The sequence below is a fragment of the Stegostoma tigrinum genome, chromosome 18 (assembly GCF_030684315.1).
Source record: "Stegostoma tigrinum isolate sSteTig4 chromosome 18, sSteTig4.hap1, whole genome shotgun sequence".
In the NCBI taxonomy this organism is placed as follows: Eukaryota; Metazoa; Chordata; class Chondrichthyes; order Orectolobiformes; family Stegostomatidae; genus Stegostoma; species Stegostoma tigrinum.
Window position 1 is genome coordinate 34,608,313 of NC_081371.1, and position 20,729 is coordinate 34,629,041.

General features: G+C 41.6%; 1 protein-coding gene across 14 annotated transcripts in view; it reads left to right on the forward strand.

The window, feature by feature from the left end:
* Positions 1 to 20,729, forward strand: part of LOC125461111 (suppressor of tumorigenicity 7 protein homolog) — a 180,883-nt gene that overhangs the window by 149,907 nt on the left and 10,247 nt on the right. For 8 of the 14 annotated variants that reach the window (XM_059652440.1, XM_048549501.2, XM_048549502.2 and 5 more), the window contains 5 exons: positions 89 to 316; positions 3,341 to 3,443; positions 3,840 to 3,990; positions 12,217 to 12,309; positions 15,172 to 15,311. In XM_059652440.1, the coding sequence (XP_059508423.1) occupies positions 89 to 316; positions 3,341 to 3,443; positions 3,840 to 3,990; positions 12,217 to 12,309; positions 15,172 to 15,311 (715 nt within the window). The remainder of the gene's footprint in view (positions 1 to 88; positions 317 to 3,340; positions 3,444 to 3,839; positions 3,991 to 12,216; positions 12,310 to 15,171; positions 15,312 to 20,729) is intronic. The other 6 variants (XM_059652445.1, XM_059652446.1, XM_048549511.2 and 3 more) reach the window with 2 other exon arrangements.

Sequence of the window (20,729 nt, forward strand, 5' to 3'; positions counted from 1 at the left end):
CATAAGTCACAAACCACCAATAATGTATATAAATGTCAACTAATCACATTCATGTATTCCCTTAGTGTCTTCTATGTGTCTATCCTAGAGCTCCTACGCAGTGCAATCCCAGTGGTAACAGCATGGCTGGTTGTAGGCTGTTGATGTCCTTGGTGAAGTTTGCAGACAGGCTGGGATATACCAACTTGACAATTACTGCAGCAGTCTGGGCCGACTGGCTGGCAGGCAAAAGCAGGGCCACAGGCAGTTGTGAAGAAAGGACTGCTGTCGTCCAGAGAATGGACCGTGGGATTAGAACTCCAGCCCCTCCTCCCAGGTACCTCAGCAATCCTAGCAGTCTATTGAAAGACAAGTTCCAGACAGACGCGATTCTCTCAAGCCCTTTTGAACACTGGTGTCTGTGGCCTTGTTGCTAAGAGAAAGAACATGTACAGAGAAAGCTGAGCTGACATCAGTGAAATGTGCATTTCTACATCAACACCCACGTGTTGGGTTGCCTCTGATTGTTCTTTACTGGAAAGTTGAGAGGCTAGTCATCCCAGGCTGTGAGATAGCAAGAACTGCAGATACTTGAATCAGAGACAACACAGTGTGGAGCTGGAGGAACACAGCAGGCCAGGCAGCATCAGAGGAGCAGGAAAGGTGACGTTTCAGACTGGGACCCTTATTCAGAAATGGGGGAGGGGGAGAGAGCTGGGAAATAAGTAGTGGGAGGAGAGTGGAGCTAGGGAAGGTAGCTGAGATGGTGAGAGGTGAGTGCACGTTGGGAGTGGTGGGGATTGGTCAGTGAGGTGGGAAGGGCCAATAGGTAGGAGAGAAGTTGTGTCAAGTCAAGGAGGCAGGAATGAGAGGGAGTTGGACATGTGATAAGGCCGGTGGTGGAAAATTTTAAAACTGGTGAATTCCATATTTAGGCCATCGAGCTGTAGGGTCCCAAGGCAGAATATGAGGTGTTGCTATTCCAGTTTGCGGATGGTGTCATTGTGACACTGATGGAGGCCCAGGATGGACGTGTCACCCAGGGAGTGGGAGGAGCAGTTAAAATGGTTGGCGACTGGAAGGTGTTGTCGTTTGTCATGTACAGAGTGCAGATGCTGTGCAAAACAGTCTATGCTTGGCTTTACCAAGATAGAGAAGACTACATTCAGGAGGCAGCAGATAAAGTAGACCAAGTTGACAGATGTGGAGACGAACCCCTGTCTAATGTGGAAAGTTTGTTATGGGCCTTGAATGGAGGTGAGGTGGGGAGGTGCAGTACTTCCTACGGTTGCAGGGAAAGATGCTGGGGGTGGTGGGGTAAGTGGGATGTGTGGAGTGGACGAGGGAATTTACGGAGAGAACGGTCCCTACAAAAGGTAGTTAGGGGTGAGGAGGGAAATATCTCTTTAGTTGTGGGGTCGGATTGTAGGTGGTGGAAGTGACGGAGAATTATACACTGGATGCAGAGGTTGGTGGGGTGATATGTGAGGACAAGGGAGATTCTGTCATTATTTTTGTCGGAGGGAGGAGCGTGAGGGCAGAAGTGCAGGAAATGCGAAAGATGCGTCTGAGGACATGTTAGATCACCAGAGGGGGGCTGTTACGGTCCTTGAAATAGGAGGACATCTGGGATGCTTGGGAGCAGAATGCCCCATCTTGGGAGCAGATGCGGTGGAGGCAGAGGAATTGGGAGTAGGGGATCGCATTCTTACAGGAAGGTGGGTGACAGGAGGTGTAGTCTAGGTAGCTGTGGGAGTTGGTGGGCTTGAGTTAGTTTTGAGGCCATCACCAGAAATGGAGAGATTCGGGAAGGAAAGGGAGGTATCAGAGATGGTCCTAATCTGATGCCAACTGCGCATGATTTGGGACCCCTGGTGAGGCTTGCAGCCACTAAACAGCAGACTTAGCTGCACACTACAATCATGTCAGTGAACATACTACCTGCATCAGGAGCAACATGTGTTAATTCCACATCACAATCCCACATCTGGTTTCAAAATTAGGCACGGTTGACTCATTAGATATTGAGTTTATGGTTTGTGGCATTATTTGAAGTTGCGAATGAGATTGTATCCCTCATGTATCTAATATTTATTCTATACTTGAACCAGTCCAAAAGATTAACAATTAAAATGGTGACCTTCCCTCAAAATTGATCAAGACCACATAACCTCCTTTTGAAATAGAATAAAACAAGGAGTAGAGAGAAAAGCCAAAGTAAAAAGCCATAGTTTATGGAAAGGAAAAGTAAATGAGCAGTTGGGAGGCAACTTTTTGCTAACTGTATTCAAACTAAAAATCATCTGTTATCATTTAACATTCCACATTAAGCAGAGGTTCACCTGCACATCTGCCAATGTGGTATACTGCATCCACTGTACCCGGTGCGGCTTTCTCTACATTGGGGAAACCAAGCGGAGGCTTGGGGACCGCTTTGCAGAACACCTCCGCTCAGTTCGCAACAAACAACTGCACCTCCCAGTCGCAAACCATTTCCACTCCCCCTCCCATTCTCTTGATGACATGTCCATCATGGGCCTCCTGCACTGCCACAATGATGCCACCCGAAGGTTGCAGGAACAGCAACTCATATTCCGCCTGGGAACCCTGCAGCCATATGGTATCAATGTGGACTTCACCAGTTTCAAAATCTCCCCTTCCCCCACTGCATCCCTAAACCAGCCCAGTTCATCCCCTCCCCCCACTGCACCACACAACCAGCCCAGCTCTTCCCCCCCACCCACTGCATCCCAAAACCAGTCCAACCTGTCTCTGCCTCCCTAACCGGTTCTTCCTCTCACCCATCCCTTCCTCCCACCCCAAGCCGCACCCCCAGCTACCTACTAACCTCATCCCACCTCCTTGACCTGTCCGTCTTCCCTGGACTGACCTATCCCCTCCCTACCTCCCCACCTACACCCTCTCCACCTATCTTCTTTACTCTCCATCTTCGGTCCGCCTCCCCCTCTCTCCCTATTTATTCCAGTTCCCTCCCCCCATCCCCCTCTCTGATGAAGGGTCTAGGCCCGAAACGTCAGCTTTTGTGCTCCTGAGATGCTGCTTGGCCTGCTGTGTTCATCCAGCCTCACATTTTATTATCTTGGAATCTCCAGCATCTGCAGTTCCCATTATCTCTGTATTCATTCTCTCTCAGGTGTCAAGTTTCTCCTAATACATTTTAAGACTTCTATGAGGTTTGGGTAATACCGGACAGTGCAATGAGATGTACAGTGTCTATGTCCTTGATTACTAGGTTTCCAGGAGCCCAGCGTGTCCCTTTGTTATGTTCATTGCTGGCTAACAGAGTCATGTGATCTCAGGAAGTAAATTGTGATGAATGGTTTTGTTGTTGTTGTTATAGATTCTCACCAGAGGCTGCCTCAAGGCGAGGGCTGAGTACTGCAGAAATGAATGCTGTAGAAGCAATACACAGGGCAGTAGAATTTAACCCACATGTACCCAAAGTGAGTGGTTGTTCTTTTTGCAATTCGTTTGCAAGCCAATAGCTTTGCTTGGTTGTAATGATTAAATATAACGTTACCAGCAGATATAATTGGCTTCCAATCTCTTACAATGTGTCAGTGGTGAAGGCGTGAAAATCATTTCTAATTACAGGGAATTGGAATGTATGAGGGAAATATCTGTGTCTGACGTATGTCGAAAATTAACAGTTAAATTACATTAATTCTAAAATGGATATATTAATCAGCAATGCTGACAAATAGCAGATAGACTATTTAGTCAGTTATAAAACAACAATAATTTTGTGTGAAGCATGTTAAGTTTTTGAAAAAATAATCACTTTCATTTACAATCCATGGTCTTCCAATCATGTCCTTTTAAATTGTTATTTTTCTCAGTATTTATTAGAAATGAAAAGTTTAATACTTCCACCAGAACATATTCTGAAGAGAGGAGACAGTGAAGCAATAGCATATGCATTCTTCCATCTTCAACACTGGAAACGGGTAGAAGGAGCTCTCAACCTATTACATTGTACCTGGGAGGGAAGTAAGTGCCTTTAGATATTAGCAAACTGAGTTATTTAATCCTTCTTCTTCATTTGAATTTCACTTGTTCTTTGATAACGTCCTTCCTGGTAATATTGCTGTAGTCGTTTTCACTGAACTGAAAACCAACACAATTCTGGAATCAACATTAATTGCGATGTTCCATTGCATTCTCCAATTTTTCAACCTGTTCCTGTTGAGCAAAATAGATTGGAAATCAATTATTGCCTTGGAAAACATGCTCGGTGCCTTTCACCACTTTAGGACTTACTGAAGGATTTTACAGCAAATCCAATAACATTGAAGCCACTGCTGTGTCATGGGACCGCTGCAGTTAATTTGCACACAGTAAAGTTCCACAAACATTAACAAGATAGTGGCAGAGAATCATTTTTCAGCATCATTGATAGCCAGGTAGATATTAGCCAGGACACTGGGTGGAAATCTCCTGCTCAATTTCAGAGTATGGATTCTTTATATCCACCAGACAGGGCAGAAGGGGCCTCAATAAAAATGGAAAGAACTGTGGATGCTGCAAATCAGGAACAAAAACACAAGTTGCTGGAAATGCTCAGCAGATCTGGCAATATCAGTGAAGAAGAAATCGGAGTTAACGTTTTAGGTCTGGTGACCTTTCCTGAGTTCTCATTTCCAATCTACTTTTCTTCACAGGTGCTGCCAGACCTGCTGAGCTTTTCCAACAACTTCTGTTTTTGTTGCTGAAGGGGTCTCAATTTGGCATCTCATGAAAGATAGCTCCTGGTCAATGTAGCGTTTCCTTGGTACTTAAGGCACTGGCGTTGGATTTGACCCACATCATCGTTTATTCACTTGTGGAACCATTGGCTGGCCAATGCTAACTGCTTGCACCTAGCTGCCCTTGAACCAAGTGGCTTACTAAGCCAATTCAGAGGGTAGTTGAGAGCCAAGCACATTGCTACAGGTCTGGAGTCACATTTAGGCTAGACCTGGTGAAGATGGCAGATTTCCCTCCCTGAAGGGCATAGTGAGCCAGATGGGATTTTCCAACAACTGACAATAGTTTCAACATCATTAGTAGATTCTTAGCTTTTTCACTTGTTGAATTCAACTGAGTTTTTGGATTAATAGTTTAATGATAATACCACTAGGTCATTGCCTCCCCTTTATGATTCAAGGGTGACAGTGCTACTAAGAGTGATGTACAAAGTGCTACACTGTGATGTTTGCACAGTCTTAGATATTGCTGAACATATTTCTGAATGTCTATATCTCAGCTTGTAGGATTGAATTTCAGATGCTAACTTAAAGTTGCCTAGGTTTTTGCTCCCTTAGACATGAAATTGTTCGTAACAACAGTGTTCAAGAATTAAGATTTCTCTTTTTTTCCTATTTTGCTCAAAATACTCGCAGAAGCCTACAATTTTTCATTCTTTTAGAATCTTATATTATAGAGCTTAAAGAAATACAACTGACTGACCATTTGAAAAACTCGATCAAAATTGCTGCTCAGTTTGCTCAAAATGTCACGAACAGGGATCGGTACTGGATCCACCTTTGTTTGTCATTTATATAAATGATTAAGATGAGAATATAGATGGCATGGTTAGTAAGTTTGCGGATGACACCAAAATTGGTGGCATAGTGAACAGTGAAGAAGACAATATAAGAGTACAAAGAGATCTTGATAAATTAGGTCAATGGCCTGAGGAGTGGCAGATGGAGCTTAATTTGGATAAATGTGAGTTATTGCATTTTGACAAATCCAATAAGAGCACAACATATACAATCAAAAGTATGGCCTTGGGTAGTGTCATAGAACAGAGACCAAGGGATTCAGGTACATAATTCTTTGAAGTTTGCATCACAATAAACAGGATGGTTAAGAAGGCATTTAGCATACTTGCCTTCGTTGCTCAGACCTTTGAGTATAGAAGTCGGGACATCATGTTAAGGTTGTACAGGGTGTTGATAAGGCCTCTTCTGGAATACTGAGTGCAGTTCTGATCACCCTGTAGGAAGGACATTATTGAATTGGAGGAGGCTCAGAAAAGATTTACCAGGATACTGCTAAGAATCAAGGGTTTGAGTTATAAGAAGAGGCTGGATAGGCTGGGACTTCCTTCACTGGAGCTTGGAAGGTTGAGGCTTGACCTTATGGTGGTTTACAAAATCATGAGGAGGTGTAGGAAGGTAAATGACAGATGTCTTTTCCATAGGGTGGGGGTTTTCAAGATGTGGGGGCATATTTTTAACGTGAGAGGAGAAAGATTTCAAAAAAGACATGTGGGGCAATTATTTTACACAAGGTGGTTTGTGTGTAGCCCAATGGTATCAATGTGGACTTCACAAGCTTCAAATATCCCCTTCCCCCAGTACGCCCCAAAACCAGCCCAGTTTGCCCCCTCCCCCCACTGCATCGCAAAACCAGCCCAGCTCGTCCCCTCCCCCCACTGCATCCCAAAACCAGCCCAGCCTGTCTCTGCCTCCCTAACCTGTTCTTCCTCTCACCCATCCCTTCCTCCCACCTCAAGCCGCACCTCCATTTCCTTCCTACTAACCTCATCCCGCCGGCTCGACCTGTCCGTCTTCCCTGGACTGACCTATCCCCTCCCTACCTCCCCACCTATACTCTCCTCTCCACCTATCTTCTTTTCTCTCCATCTTCGGTCCGCCTCCCCCTCTCTCCCTATTTATTCCAGAACCCTCTCCCCATCCCTCTCTCTGATGAAGGGTCTAGGACCGTAACGTCAGCTTTTGTGCTCCTGAGATGCTGCTTGGCCTGCTGTGTTCATCCAGCTTCATACTTTGTTATCTTAGATAGGTGGACATGGGGGTTTTGCCCTTACCAGAGAGAAAGCAAGGCATTGGCATTGATGCTCTCTGACAAAAGTAAAATCAGAAGCTAAGCATTTTATGACCTGGATGTCCATCAGCTGGATTTTGAGGAAGGTTTGAATCTACTATTAAGCCAAATGGATGAAATTTACAATAAGAATTGTCTAATGGGTGCTTACAGGATGTAGTCAGATTTGGATAGATTTTGAAAGAGAGTCATTCCTTAAACAAATATAATACTTTACAGGACTGTATAAAAGATTGCAGAAATTCAGTTAGGGTATTTCTTATTCAATACTTGTGTTTAAGTTGCTGGAGTGTGCTAGTATATTACCTGTGAATAGGCTTCAGGTCTTAATGGACATTTGATTCTCTGAAAAAGACACCCAGTTTGATCAATTATCTCCTGCTTTTAACTCTGCAACAACTTTGATGGCATGAACAGGACATTTTGTGATGTTACAAAGGATGGAATACTTGATGATTGTGGCTCTCAAGATCATTCAGATAATGGAGAGCAGGTGTCAGTGCAGCAGACAAGCTACAAACAGATGAATGAGGATGAAGGCACTGTTAGCATTGCTTAGTTTCACAGCAAAAACAAGATTAAGGTAGTAATAATATGGACAAATGAGCCTCAGAAATGCCTGAGGAACTGTAAGCAGGTGCTTCAGAAGTGACACAACATGTCATTGGTAAACTTCCCAAAGTGGAACAGTGGAGTTTTGATGCAATGCATGATGCACAGAATTCAGAAGTCAAGGAAGATGTTAAGGATCAATCTGAAGGAATTGCACTGATAACAAGAGGCTTGAGTTTGCTAACAACTGTATTTATCAATGATTCATTAATTGTGCTATGTTAGATAGTGTTTGCATCTTAAGTGTATGGAAATAAATCTATTAAAATGTTACTTCGAGTCATTCAGTAACAAAGCTCGAAGTAACATTTTAGAGCACAAAAATTTGATTCGTTTCAGGGTTACAGATTACAACACATAGATGCCACTTAAAACTGAGGTGATTCTATTGCAAAATAGCTGAATTAAGCCACTTTGTTAGTATTGATTTGGTTGGAGACCGTTGAGATACCCTTTATGCATAGGAAACCTTCCATGAAAAAGCTCAAACAAAATTAGATGGGGACTATGCAAAATACGAAATATCAACGATTGTTCAGGGAACGTCTGCAGTTTATCTAATAACTTAGATAATTGCATCATTTTAAAAACACTGATTTTCTAATCAAAAAGTTCAAAAAATGTTAATGACTTTGAGTGATAAGAACTAAAAATAAAAAAGCAAATCATTTTAAAAGTCATGCCAACAATTTGATCACCCTTCTTGCCAATGATTTGGGGAGGCGCAGCAGCTCAGTGGTTGGCACTGCTGCCTCACAGCACCAGGGACTGGGTTCAATTCCACCGACGGGTGACTGTGTGGAGTTTGTACGTTCTCCCCATGTCTGCGTGGGTTTCCTCCGGGTGCTCTGGTTTGCTCCCACAGTCCAAAGATGTGCAGGTTAGGTGGTTTGGCCATGCTAAATTGCCAATAGTGACCAGGGGTCTGTGAGTTAGGTGGATTAGACATGGGATATGCAGGGTTACAGGGAAAGGGCAGGGGTATGGGTCTGGGTGGGATTCTTTTTGCAGGGGTGATGTGACTTGTTTGGCCGAATGTCCTGTTTCCATACTGCAAGGATTCTATGATGATAATTATGATTACAAATCTTATTAAATGATATATATGATTGATATGTACAAAGGCTCATTGAAGAGGTAAGTGAAAAATGTCATTTATGTAATGAATATCCAAGGGCACCACCATGAACAAATGTAAAAATTCCATTGGTGTGAGACTTTAGTAAGTTATTAATCTATATTTTGGCTAGAGATTTCAATGTTGATAACTAAGGGTGGCTCAGTAGAAGTGCCGCTGACTTAGTTGGCTGAATCCTGAAGGAAGTAGCTGCTGGGTTGACTCTGCGACATACAGTGAGGGAACCAACAAAAAGGAAAAGCTTACTGACCTCATTCTCACTGACCCATTTGTCCCAGGTGCATCTGTTCATGTCAGTAATGGTAGGAGCAACCACCACACAGTCCTTGTGAAAATAAAGTCCCATCTTCACTGGAAGGAAACTCCCCCCATTGTGTTGTGTGACACCGTCGCTGTACTAAATGGGAAGGGTTTTGGGTAGATCTGGTACTGAAGACAGGGCAGCTATCATCTGTAGCCACTGAATATGGCCTAGCATATCCTCCACTCTACCACTACCATCAAATCTGGCTCAACTAAGAGGGCGAGATGTGCATTTCAGAGGCAGCATCATGGATACCTAAAAATAAGATAACAACCTGCTGAAGTTACAGCATAGGATTACATGCATGCCAAGCAATGAAAGCAAGATGCAATGGACCGAATTAAGTGATCCCATAGCCAACAGACCAGGACTAAGCACTGTAGTCCTGCCACTTCCAGCCTTGTATGGTGACAGGCAGTTAAAGAACTAACATGAGGAGACGCTCCAAAATATCCCAAACCTCAATTGTGAGGGAGGCCAGCATATCAGTGCAAATGAAAAGGCTGAAGCATTTGCAAACATCTTCAGCCAGAGGTGATGATTGTATGATCCCATTTGGCCTCCTCCTAAGATCCCCAGAATCACAGATGCCAGTCTTCAGTCAATTTGATTCACACACTAGATACCACAAAGGCTGTTGGCTCTGAAAACATTCTGGCAATACGACTGAAGATACGCTCCAGAATTAGCTGCACTCGTAGCCAAGTACATGTACAACTCTGGCATTACCCAGCAATGTGGAAAATTGCCCAGATATGGCCTGTTCACAAAACCAGAACAAATCCAACCTGGCCAAATACCACCTCATTAGTCAACTGCCACTTATCAGCAAAGTCATGGGAGAGGTCATCAACAGTGTTATCTAGCAGCACTTGCTCAAAATTAACGTGTTCCCTGATGTTTACTGTGGGTTCCAGCAAAGTTACTCTGCTACCGACATCATCAGAGCTTTGGCCCAAACATGGATACAAGATCTGAACTCCAGATCTGTTGGAAGAGACAGTACCCTTTACATCAAGGCAGTATTTGACTGAGAGTGGCCTCAAGGAACTCAAGCAAAACAGAAGTGAACTTGAATCAGAAGGAAAACTCTCCACTGATTGGAATCATACCTGGGACACAGGAAAACTATTTGCGGTTATTGGAGACCAATCATCTTAGCTCCAGAACATCCCTCCAGGCGTTCCTTGGGCGACTACCCTCAGCCTAACTATCTTCAGCTGCTTCATCAATGACTTTCCCTCCAGCCTAAGGTCAGAAGTGGGGATGTGTGCCAACACTTATACAATGTTCAGCACCATTTGTGACTCCTCAGGTACTGAAGCAGACCATATCTTGGACAACATTTGAGCTGAGAATTGTGAATATCCTTCATGCCATAAGTGTCAGACAATGCACATCTCCATCAAGAGACAATCTATTCATTGGTCCTTGACATCCAGTGGTGTTACCATCACTGAATCATCCATAATCAACATCTTGGAAGTTACCATTGACCATAAACTGAACTAGACCAGCTATATGATTACTGTGGCTACAAAAGAGGTGAGAGGCTAGGAGTTCTGCAGCAACTAACATGCCTCCTACCTCACCCATGCCTATCCACCAACTATAACGTTACACGTCACGAGTATGATGGAATATACTACACTTGCCTGGATGAGTGCAGCCCCAGCAGCATCAAGAAACTCTACATCATCCAGGATAAAGTTGCTCACTTGATTTAACACTTAACTTGCACAACACCATAACTTGAATAGCCATCCTTACCTATGCATACTTGTGTCTTTTTGCTAATTCCTTCAATTTTCCATATAGCTACTGCCCTTTTAAAAACTAGAGACAGATCTTTAATAGCTCCTGGCTTGCTTGGTTTTGCAACTTAAGTCTGCCTCTTTCCTGTCTCTTAACTTCCATGATTAGTTAAAATATTAAGCTAAAGTGAAGTGTTTGCCTTGCAACTTTCAAGAAAGCAAAGCCTCCCTAATTGCTGATATGAATATAGCCTCATAGTGGCTGAAAATAAACTCAGTTTTGCCAGTATCTTGAACTCGGGGCTTTAAGTGTCTTTTACTATAAATGCTTCAAGGTAAAGATAGTGCAGCAGTTCCCCTGTTAGCCACTTGGTGGCATTGTAAATTGCATCATGGTTTTAAATATCAAAATTTTGTTTTGATGTTATTGACAAAACTCATTGAAGACAGGAAATAATCCTTGGTTAACATTTATTTTTAAAGAAAAATACATTTTAGTCTAGAGAGGTTAGTTTGCTTTCCAAGAAATTTGTCCTTGAGTTATATTTCTGAACATCAATTAATGCACTTCTCCACAACTCTTGCTCAATATGACATGCAAAAGTTATCATTTTATTTTGCAAAATTCAGTACAACAGCTGAATCACCCTGGCCTGGTCACATTACTAGATTGGCTATATACATAGTCCTTCTAAAGTAATCAACAATCAATGACATATAACTCACTGTCTCAACAAAGGTAAGACTCAATAGTAATAACTAAATACTAGCAAATCATTCTGGGTGTACTTACACTTAATGGACTAGACCAGTTCAAGAAGACAGTTCACCGCCATCTACTTAAGGGCAATTAGTGACAGACAATAAATTGAAAGCCATATCCCAGTGAGGATGGGCAATAAATGTTGGCCTAGAGATTGACATCCTCATCCCAATTAAAGTAAAAAATTAAAATGAATCTCAGCAGTTAATCCCATTTTAATTAAATGCGGACAGACCTTAAATAACTCCAAAACAGGTTTCTTTGCCATTTCAGCCTAGCTGTAACTTTGTAATGAGTTAAATTCCTATGTGCCGTAGAAATACAGTAACTTCACACCACTCAATGAATTTTAATAGTGAACCAGACAGTAAACATGAAGCCCCATTCATCAGTGCAATCCTTTCAAGATGTGAACTTTCTAAATATTGTATGGTTGCAATGACAAATACACTCTATTTCGAAAATACTGTTACTCTGAGTACTGAGCTATTGTGTTCAAAATCAATCATCCTCAAAGTATTAGGCTTAAATGGGTGACCAGCTGTGAATTTGTTTTAAAAAAATTGCTAAAATTTTCTTTGAGTGCCTGCAGTTCAATTTGCAGGTTTAAAGTCCAGACAACGTTTAAATATCCCACATACTTTCTTCCTTTTGTAGCATTTGGTATTTTATATAATTTATCAATTACTGGATGGAAAGGAGCTATAAATTCTTACTTATTGAGCAAACAGGGATTTTAAAAAAACTGTCTTCTTAATTTTTACAACTTGCAGTTAAAAAATAATGGAATAAAACATTTGTCTTTCTGCAGCTTTTCGAATGATCCCCTATCCCTTGGAAAAAGGTCATCTTTTTTATCCATATCCAATTTGCACAGAGACTGCAGACAGAGAATTGCTGCCATGTAAGTTAATGAAAGATATCACATCTATATTCACTTAGATATTCACTGTCTTAATTATTTCACTCTCTTTAAATTCCTGTTTAGAATTTACATGAAGTGCTTTGCTTTACAATTGGTGAACCTGTTCATTGTACTGTATCTATTCCTACTTTGTGTGTAGATTTGTAAATAAATAGATGCCCACTAGTTAGTTAATATAGCAAAAGAATGGACCAGTCCCTCTATTAATTCCATATTGTGCAACCTAAACTATTGTTCCTATTCATTCCCTAATCCAGTTGATACTCCTTTCAAAAAACTATCTTATTCCTTTTTGTAATAATATTTCACTTCTGCTTCAGCAATGATTTATAGAATTTCAATTTATTATTTGTGTTAATTTTTAAAAAATCTCCCTTAGAATCTGTTTTGTAAATTGTAATTTTCCCAAGTAGTTAACATTCTATCGCTAATTACTTTATCATAACTGTTCATGATCTTTAAGACGTCTGTGCATTATCTTTTGTCTTCCTGAACAAAGCTGAAAGTTTTTAATATTTTGTTTATACTTACAACTCCACATTCTAGTGAGTTCATATTACATTTGTCATTGTTTTCATTTCATTCTCTCAGCGGAAACTTAGATTTGCACATGATTGACCCATCAATGACTCAACCTAATGTTGTACACATTCACTGTTACCTTCGTGGATTTACATTTATGCCTCTAGAGTAAAAAATCAAAGAAATTCATTTGCCTGAAGTCTTTGTCTACATATGTTGACTTCACTATCATGTGTGCCTACACATCAAGTTTAGCTTTCAAATCCATGTAAATTGTTACCATTTTGTACTTCCTTCCCCTGTAATGCTTATGAAATGTACTGTCTCATATCTTCTGAAATTTTTATACCAGTCACCTATCAATCCATCTACTATTCATGTCCACCTGTTGTACATATTTCAATATGCTCATCAAATATTCCCATTTTTCCCAATTTATTTTGGGTCATTTATCCATCACTCTTTTCTCAAAATTAATAACTCCCTATCCAGCAACAATCAAAATGAAATAAATACTTGAAAGGGGAAAACTGGAGCTGAGTAGAGAAAAACCATGCCAGTACAACTAGTTGAATAACTGTTTCAAAGAGCTAGAAGAGGCACAGTTGGCTGAATGGCCACCTTCTGCATCTTTGAACCCCCAGTACATTAGGTTTAAAATCTCTGGCTCCTTCTTTGAATTCTCCACAGCTTTGCTCCAAACTACCTTGCAGTTTATTTCAGCTCCACTGCACCTCCACTCAACAATGCAATGCTCTGAATCTGGCTTTTTATACTTATCCCTCCGTCCCGTTACTTGAGGCAGAATTTGGATACCAAGCAACACCTCACACTTTGGAATTCATTACTAATCTGTTCTGCCTGTTCCTCTTGGAAGTTATATCAAAGCTATCCTCTCAAGCTAGTATTCTAATCACACACTCGCTTTTTCATAAATCTTTGTGAAGTGCCTTTACACACCCTGTAAATGGAAACTGCTTAATGCTAAAAGATGCTGCCGCCATCTACATCACGAAGTAACTGCACCAAGCAACATCTTAGCTCTATAGCTTCCTCCATGGCCTAAAGCCGCTCTTCAAAATCCCCCTGCAATCATCTCACTTGTGTCCTCTTCATTTTCTTACCAATCAGAACATGTGGGATCGCCAGTAAATCCAGCATTTGTTGCCCATCATTAATTGCTGTTGAGAATGTGCTGATACACTGCTATCTTGCGCACAGCCGAGTGGCTAACTAAGCTATTTCAGGGGCACATAAAAGTCAACTGCATTTGTGGTGGTAGCTTAAATCTCCAGACCTTTTAATTAATAAAAGAAGTAATGTAAGTACAAAACTGTACGGGAGATCGGTGAGGCCACTTTTGGACTACAGTTCTCCTCAAACTGCATTAAGAAAGTTGTTATGAACTGGAAAGAGGGCAGAAAGAATTTACAAGGATGCTACCAGGACTGGAGGATTTGAGCTATAAGGTGCGGTGGATAGCGTGGGACTTTCTTCCCTGGAGTGTAGGAGGTTGGTGATCGTATAGAGGTTTGTAAAATCATGAGAGGCATATATAAGGTAAATAGCCAGGGTCTTTTCCCTAGCATAGGGAAACTAGAGGGCATAAATTTAAGGTGAGAGAGTGGCATGTATATGGAATGAACTGCCAGAAGAAGTAGAGGAGGGTACAATTACAACATTTGAAAGACATTTCAAGAGGTGCGTGAATAGGAAAGGTTTAGGGGGATACGGGCCAAAAGCAGGCAAATGGGACTGTTTTAGTTTGAGAAACCTGGTCGGCATGGATGTGTTGGAGCAAAGGACCTGTTCCTATGCTGTATGACCCTATGACTGTACCATACCCTCGTTAACATCCCTTTTTGAATATCATTAGGATAGTTACCCTAACCTTTTCTTTTTGAATTGTATTTGATTCGTGGTCTGGATCCAAGGACTGCAATTTATTTGTCCCTGATTTTATAAAAAACTAACTTAAAACAGGAAGGCTTCAGAAGAAGAGTCATATTGAACTAGAAACATTAAATTTGTTTCTCTCTCCACAAATGCTCTTCAGATCTGCTGAGTTTCTCCAGCACTTGCGGTCATTATGTAATGATTCTATAACAGTATGCTATGTGAAAGTATTTAGTAAATATGTATTTTTATATCTATCATCCTTCCTATCTGTTTCTGCCTTGTTACCTCTTTATTTTTAACTTTCTTCCTCTCTTTGTGTTAATCATTGTTCCTGGGTACTTCTTTGGTTTTATCTTGATTCATTTTATTTCTGTCTGTTTCTTTCTTTTGGCCTATCTGATGCTATGTGTTCATATCCAGCATTTCATGAAGTTTCAGTGTATCCCAAGAAGGAGCTTCCATTCTTCATCCTGTTCACAGCCGGCCTGTGCTCCTTCACTGCCATGTTGGCTCTCCTCACACATCAGTTTCCAGAACTCATGGGAGTCTTCGCAAAAGCTGTGAGTAACTCTTCAAGTGAAGTATAATGCTGTAAACTAAGCTCCAGCAATACTTAAGGATGTTTCCTTGTATTCGTGCAGTTTTTTTTATTTTCGTATTCTAAAACCAGGTATAGAAATAGGTCGTTCAACCCCTCAAGCTTGACACTTCTGCCTAGGAAGTCATTTTGTCTATTCCTCTTGGAGTACTTTAGGAATGCAGTGCAATATTGTATTTGTTATTTTGATTGACTTTTCCTTTACTGACAAAATAAAGAGAGAACACACATTTATTTTATCTTTATCATTGCTTCAGGGTGCCACAAAACACTTTATAACTAACAAAGTAGTTTGAAGTCTAATCCCTGTTGTAATGTAGGCAAATCCGGTAACCAAACTGTGAACATAAACAGCAATTGAAATTAATACATAATCTGTTCTTAGTTGCGATTGTTGGGTAAGTATCCCAAATTCCAGCCTAACCCTTCAACACTCCTCAAACTTACTCTATTTTAGTCAATTCTACTGCCATTGACCCAAGTTTGACTTACTCACAGATAAGCCAACGTTTTCCCTCTATGCCTGTTGTGTCATTCTGTGAAGGCCCATCATCACCATCACTTTTCAGCAGTAACCTAACTGCCCCATTAAACTCTTTTACTGGTCTTTTCACCCACCAAGCCTGCTGGGGCCTATTCTGGCCAATACCTTTGCCATCCCCCTCTCCTCAGCTGATGCTGACATAGTGGATTCCATGAGACAATCTTACCCTCCTTGCTTTACCCTCCAGAACATCCATTCACTCGTAAGGCCCTTGCCATTCCTGTGGTTATTGTGGATGATTGGGTAATTCTGGCCATACCTTCCACAATTGTCCCGCTAAACCAGAGCACTGATAATGTGGATGTTATTACCAAATTATACTTTCAGCTGCTTTCCTGTACCTGTGGAGCATCGCCTACTTTGAGGACCTCACCTTCTTCTACCAATGTTCAGTGATTGAAAATCCATCTCACTAAGCATGCTGTCCCTCCTCTGTTGGTTCACTGCCCCCCTGTAATCTCTTGCTCTGTATAAACTCCCCTACATATATACACAGCCATCCCATTTACCTAGATATCTTACATTGCCCCTCAATTCCTATTCTTATCTTGCAAGGCCTCAATTTTTAAAAAAATGCTTTATTGTTTTCCATTTCCTTGCCTCTTCTGATCTATTTACTTCCTCCAGGCCTGGAACACCCTGCGATCTCTGCACTTCTTAGATTTTGGGCTCAATCCCAGTTTGAATAGCTCCACAACTTCAATTGAAATATAGCCCCCGAGATCCTAAATTCTGGAATTCCTGCTCGAAACCTCTCTGCCTTCATAGGAATCTCTAAAACTCTCCATGAATGTACCTGTTTGACCAAGTTTTAGCTCATCTGTTCTAATCTCAAAACGTTGCTTTGATAAAACTTCAATAATGCACCTTGAGCTGTTATACTTCTGGATGTGAGTTTGCTCGCTGAGCTGGAAGGTTAGTTTTCAGACGTTTCATCACCATTCTAGGTAACATCATCAGTGAGCCTCCGATGAAGCGCTGGTGTTATGTCCCGCTTTCTATTTATCTGGTTGGGTTTCCTTGGGTTGGTGATGCCATTTCCTGAGTTGGTGATGTCATTTCCTGTTCTTTTTCTCAGGGGATGGTAGATTGGCTCCAAATCTTTGTGTTTGTTGATGGAGTTCCGGTTGGAATGTCATGCTTCTAGGAATTCTCGTGCGTGTCTCTGTTTGGCTTGTCCTAGGATGGATGTGTTGTCCCAATCAAAGTGGTGTCCTTCCACATCTGTATGTAAGAATACGAGTGATAGTGGGTCATGTCATTTTGTGGCTAGTTGATGTTTCACTAGCTTTCTAGAAAGATAGCCACAAGAATACATGAACATCAACTAGCCACAAAACAACATGACCCACTATCACTCGTATCCTTACATACAGATGAGGAAGGACACCACTTTGATTGGGACAACACATCCATCCTAGGACAAGCCAAACAGAGACACGCACGAGAATTCCTAGAAGCATGGCATTCCAACCGGAACTCCATCAACAAACACATTGATTTGGAGCCAATCTACCATCCCCTGAGAAAAAGAACAGGAAATGACATCACCAACGCAGGAAATGACATCACCAACCCAAGGAAACCCAACCAGATAAGTAGAAAGCAGGACATAACACCACTTCGTCGGAGGCTGACTGATGATGTTACCTAGAATGGTGACGAAACGTCCGAAAACGAACCTTCCAGCTCAGCGAGCAAACTCACATCCAGAACCTCAACCTGAGCTACAAATCTTCTCAAAACTCGCTGGCTGTTATAGTAATTAAATTCATTATTTAAACACAGGTTGTTGTAGATGCTATTGTTGTGAACTTTGCTTTTCTTCAAATAATGCTGCGTTTACTTATTGACATTTACGGTTCACTAGGAGACCATTCAGCCTATCATCTCCACAAAGGTCAACAAAGATCTAGCTGCACTAATCCCATTTTCCAGCTTTTGGCTCAATTCTGGAAGCTATGGCAATGCAAGTGAATATCTAAATACTGTTTAAATTTTGCAAGAGTTTCTAACTCAGCTACCCGTTCAGACAGACTCTTACCACCCTATGGAAAAAATGTCTCCCTAACTGTCCTCTTAGCCTTCCATCAAATACCTTAAATCCATACGTCCTCTAGTTATTGACCCCTCTATTAATGAAAAGGTGCCTTCCTACCCTATCTCAATGTTTCTCATAACCTCAAACACCTCTATCCCCTCTCAACCTTCACAGCTGCTTAGAAAACAACTCTAGCCTATCAAATTTTTCCTCAGAACTTATACTCTGCAGCCCAGACAGCATCCTAGTATATTTCCTCTGCATCTTCTTTGGTCTAGTACCATCCTTCCTATACTTTGGCGACTAGAATTGCACGTAGTACTTCAGTTTTGGCCAAAGCGGCCTTTTATACAGTTCCAGCATATCCTCCCTGCTCTTGTATTCTCTGCCTTGGCTATTAAATATCCCAAGTGCCTTCTTAACCACCTTATCTACCTGCTGTGCTACGTTCAGTGTCTGATGTCTCTCTGGTCTTCAGTATTTTCCAGAGTCCTCCAATTCATAGTGTGTAGTCCTTTGGCATGTTAGCCCTCCCCATATGCTTTATCTCTTACTTTTCAGGACTCAGTTCTATTTACCACTGCTCTGCCCAGCTGACCAGTCTGTTGATATCCTCCTGCAGTTTATGGCTTTCCACTTCACAATTTAAAATCCAAATCCTTAATGTACGCCACAAGCAGCAAAGGCTCCAGTACTGGACCCCTGAGGAGCTCGACTAGAAACAGACCTCCTGTCACAGAAACATCCCCCCATTGCTTCCTCTGCTTCCTGCTTCTCAGTCAGTTTTTGATCCAACATCCCACTTTACGTAAAGTTCCATGGATTCTTACTTTCTTGACCAGTCTTCCATGAGGGACTTTATCATAAGCCTTGTTCAAGTCCTTGTAGAACACACCAAATGCATTAGGGGGCCCTCTTGTGGTGCAGGGTGGAAGCCCTCCCCCTGGACTCGGCGTCCCAGGTTCAAGCCCCACCTGCTCCAGAGGTGTGTAACAACATTCCTGAACAGGATGATTAGAAAAATAGGGTACATTACCCTGATTACAGTCTTCCCAAAATTTGATAAGACTTGTCAGTTACTACCTTCTCTGAACAAATCTGTGATGATTCTCCCTGATTAATCTATGTCTCTTCAATTGTAGATATATACAGTCCCTCAGAACTCTTTCCAGTAACCTCCCTACCACCAAAATTCAACAGAGTGACCTGTAATTTCCTGGTTAATAATGGAAAGTTAACGGTCTGTGACCTCTTTTACATCCATCATAATGGCTAGTTTTAAGGTCTTAGTTTAGTTGGTACACATTACCTCAGTACTGCATTGAGGCTTCAGCTATGCCAGGGCATCGCGGAATGGGGGTCACGAGCAGAAATTTGAGGGTCCCAAGCTCTGAGGCAGCAATGGCTACTTCAGAGTTTGGATTGAGTTAAAACAGTTGCATTGTGTCTCTGACAGATGGTCCCAAGCTATTACAGACCCCTGCCTCCACCTCCTCAGTTCTCACAGAGGGGTTACGACAATTTTTAAGCCTCAAATAAGGAAAAAGAGAAGCATTAAGCTAGATCAAGCCTCGAAGTGGAACTCCTAGAGGAGAGTATATTAGGCTGAATTTATGTTGTATGTGGTTCTCAAGGATTTTCTTTGCTCCTATGACTGGAGGTAAAAGTTCTTGTTTACTTTTTTGCTGCACTTTTTTTAATAAAGTCAGTATGGATGTTTTCTTTATTTGAATAAGGTAAACATTCTACACATTGCTTTGTCATCTCAAAGAAACCGAGAATTGTAGAAGGTGCAAAATGCAGAAGATTAAGATGAGAACCTATAATTCAGACAATCTTCAATTCAGCCTTCTGAGTAAATGCAAAGATCATTTCATGAGTTGAGTGTCGTGAAGCTAAGTTTGCTGAATAGATCATTTGGCAATATAGTTTTAAATAGTACACAAATTCTCAACAACACAATTGAAAATATGCGCGATAAACTATTTCAAACAGTAGTGTGGATGAGGACCTCTACTCACCGGAATTTAGACGAATGAGAGGCGATCTCATTGAAACACATAGGATTCTTAAGGATCTTGACAGAACTAAATGCTGAGAGGATATTTCCCCTAATGGGCCCACCTAGGACCAGAGGACACATCTTCTGAATGAAGGGGTGCCAATTTAAGACTGAGATAAGGAGGAATTTCTTCTCTCAGAGGGTTGTGAGTCTTTGGAACTTCTTGCCACAGAGAGCTGTGAGGGCAGACGGCTTGTGTATATTTAAGGCTGAGACCGATAGATTCTTGATCTGTAGGGGAATCATGGAGTATGAGGAAAGGGCCAGAAAGTGGATCAACCATGATCCTATTGGATGATAGGGCAGACTGAAGGAGCTCCACAGCCTACCCACATTCCTATTTCTTATGATCTTATAATTCATGATTCTGTACATAATATTTATTCGGGATCGTTGAATTTTCTTGCACATTGCACAAAGAAACATATGTGGTGTTATTTTGAAACTGGAATGGTCTTTTGGTGTATAAATGTTTCCGTATGGGGCAGACTTTTACAACACCCCACCAGCAAGACTGTAGGCAGAGACCTGTTAAATTCTGCAAGTGGCTTGTATGCTGCCTAGGTCTAAACGTCAGCTTTCCTGCTCCTCCGAGGCTGCTTGGCCTGCTGTGTTCATCCAGCTCTTGTTATCTTAGCTCCATCCTCACTGGGATTATACAGGTGTCAGGTGAGCTTCCTTACCTTGCTCATCCATTCTTGATCTACATCATACCCCAACACCCCTTCACAGC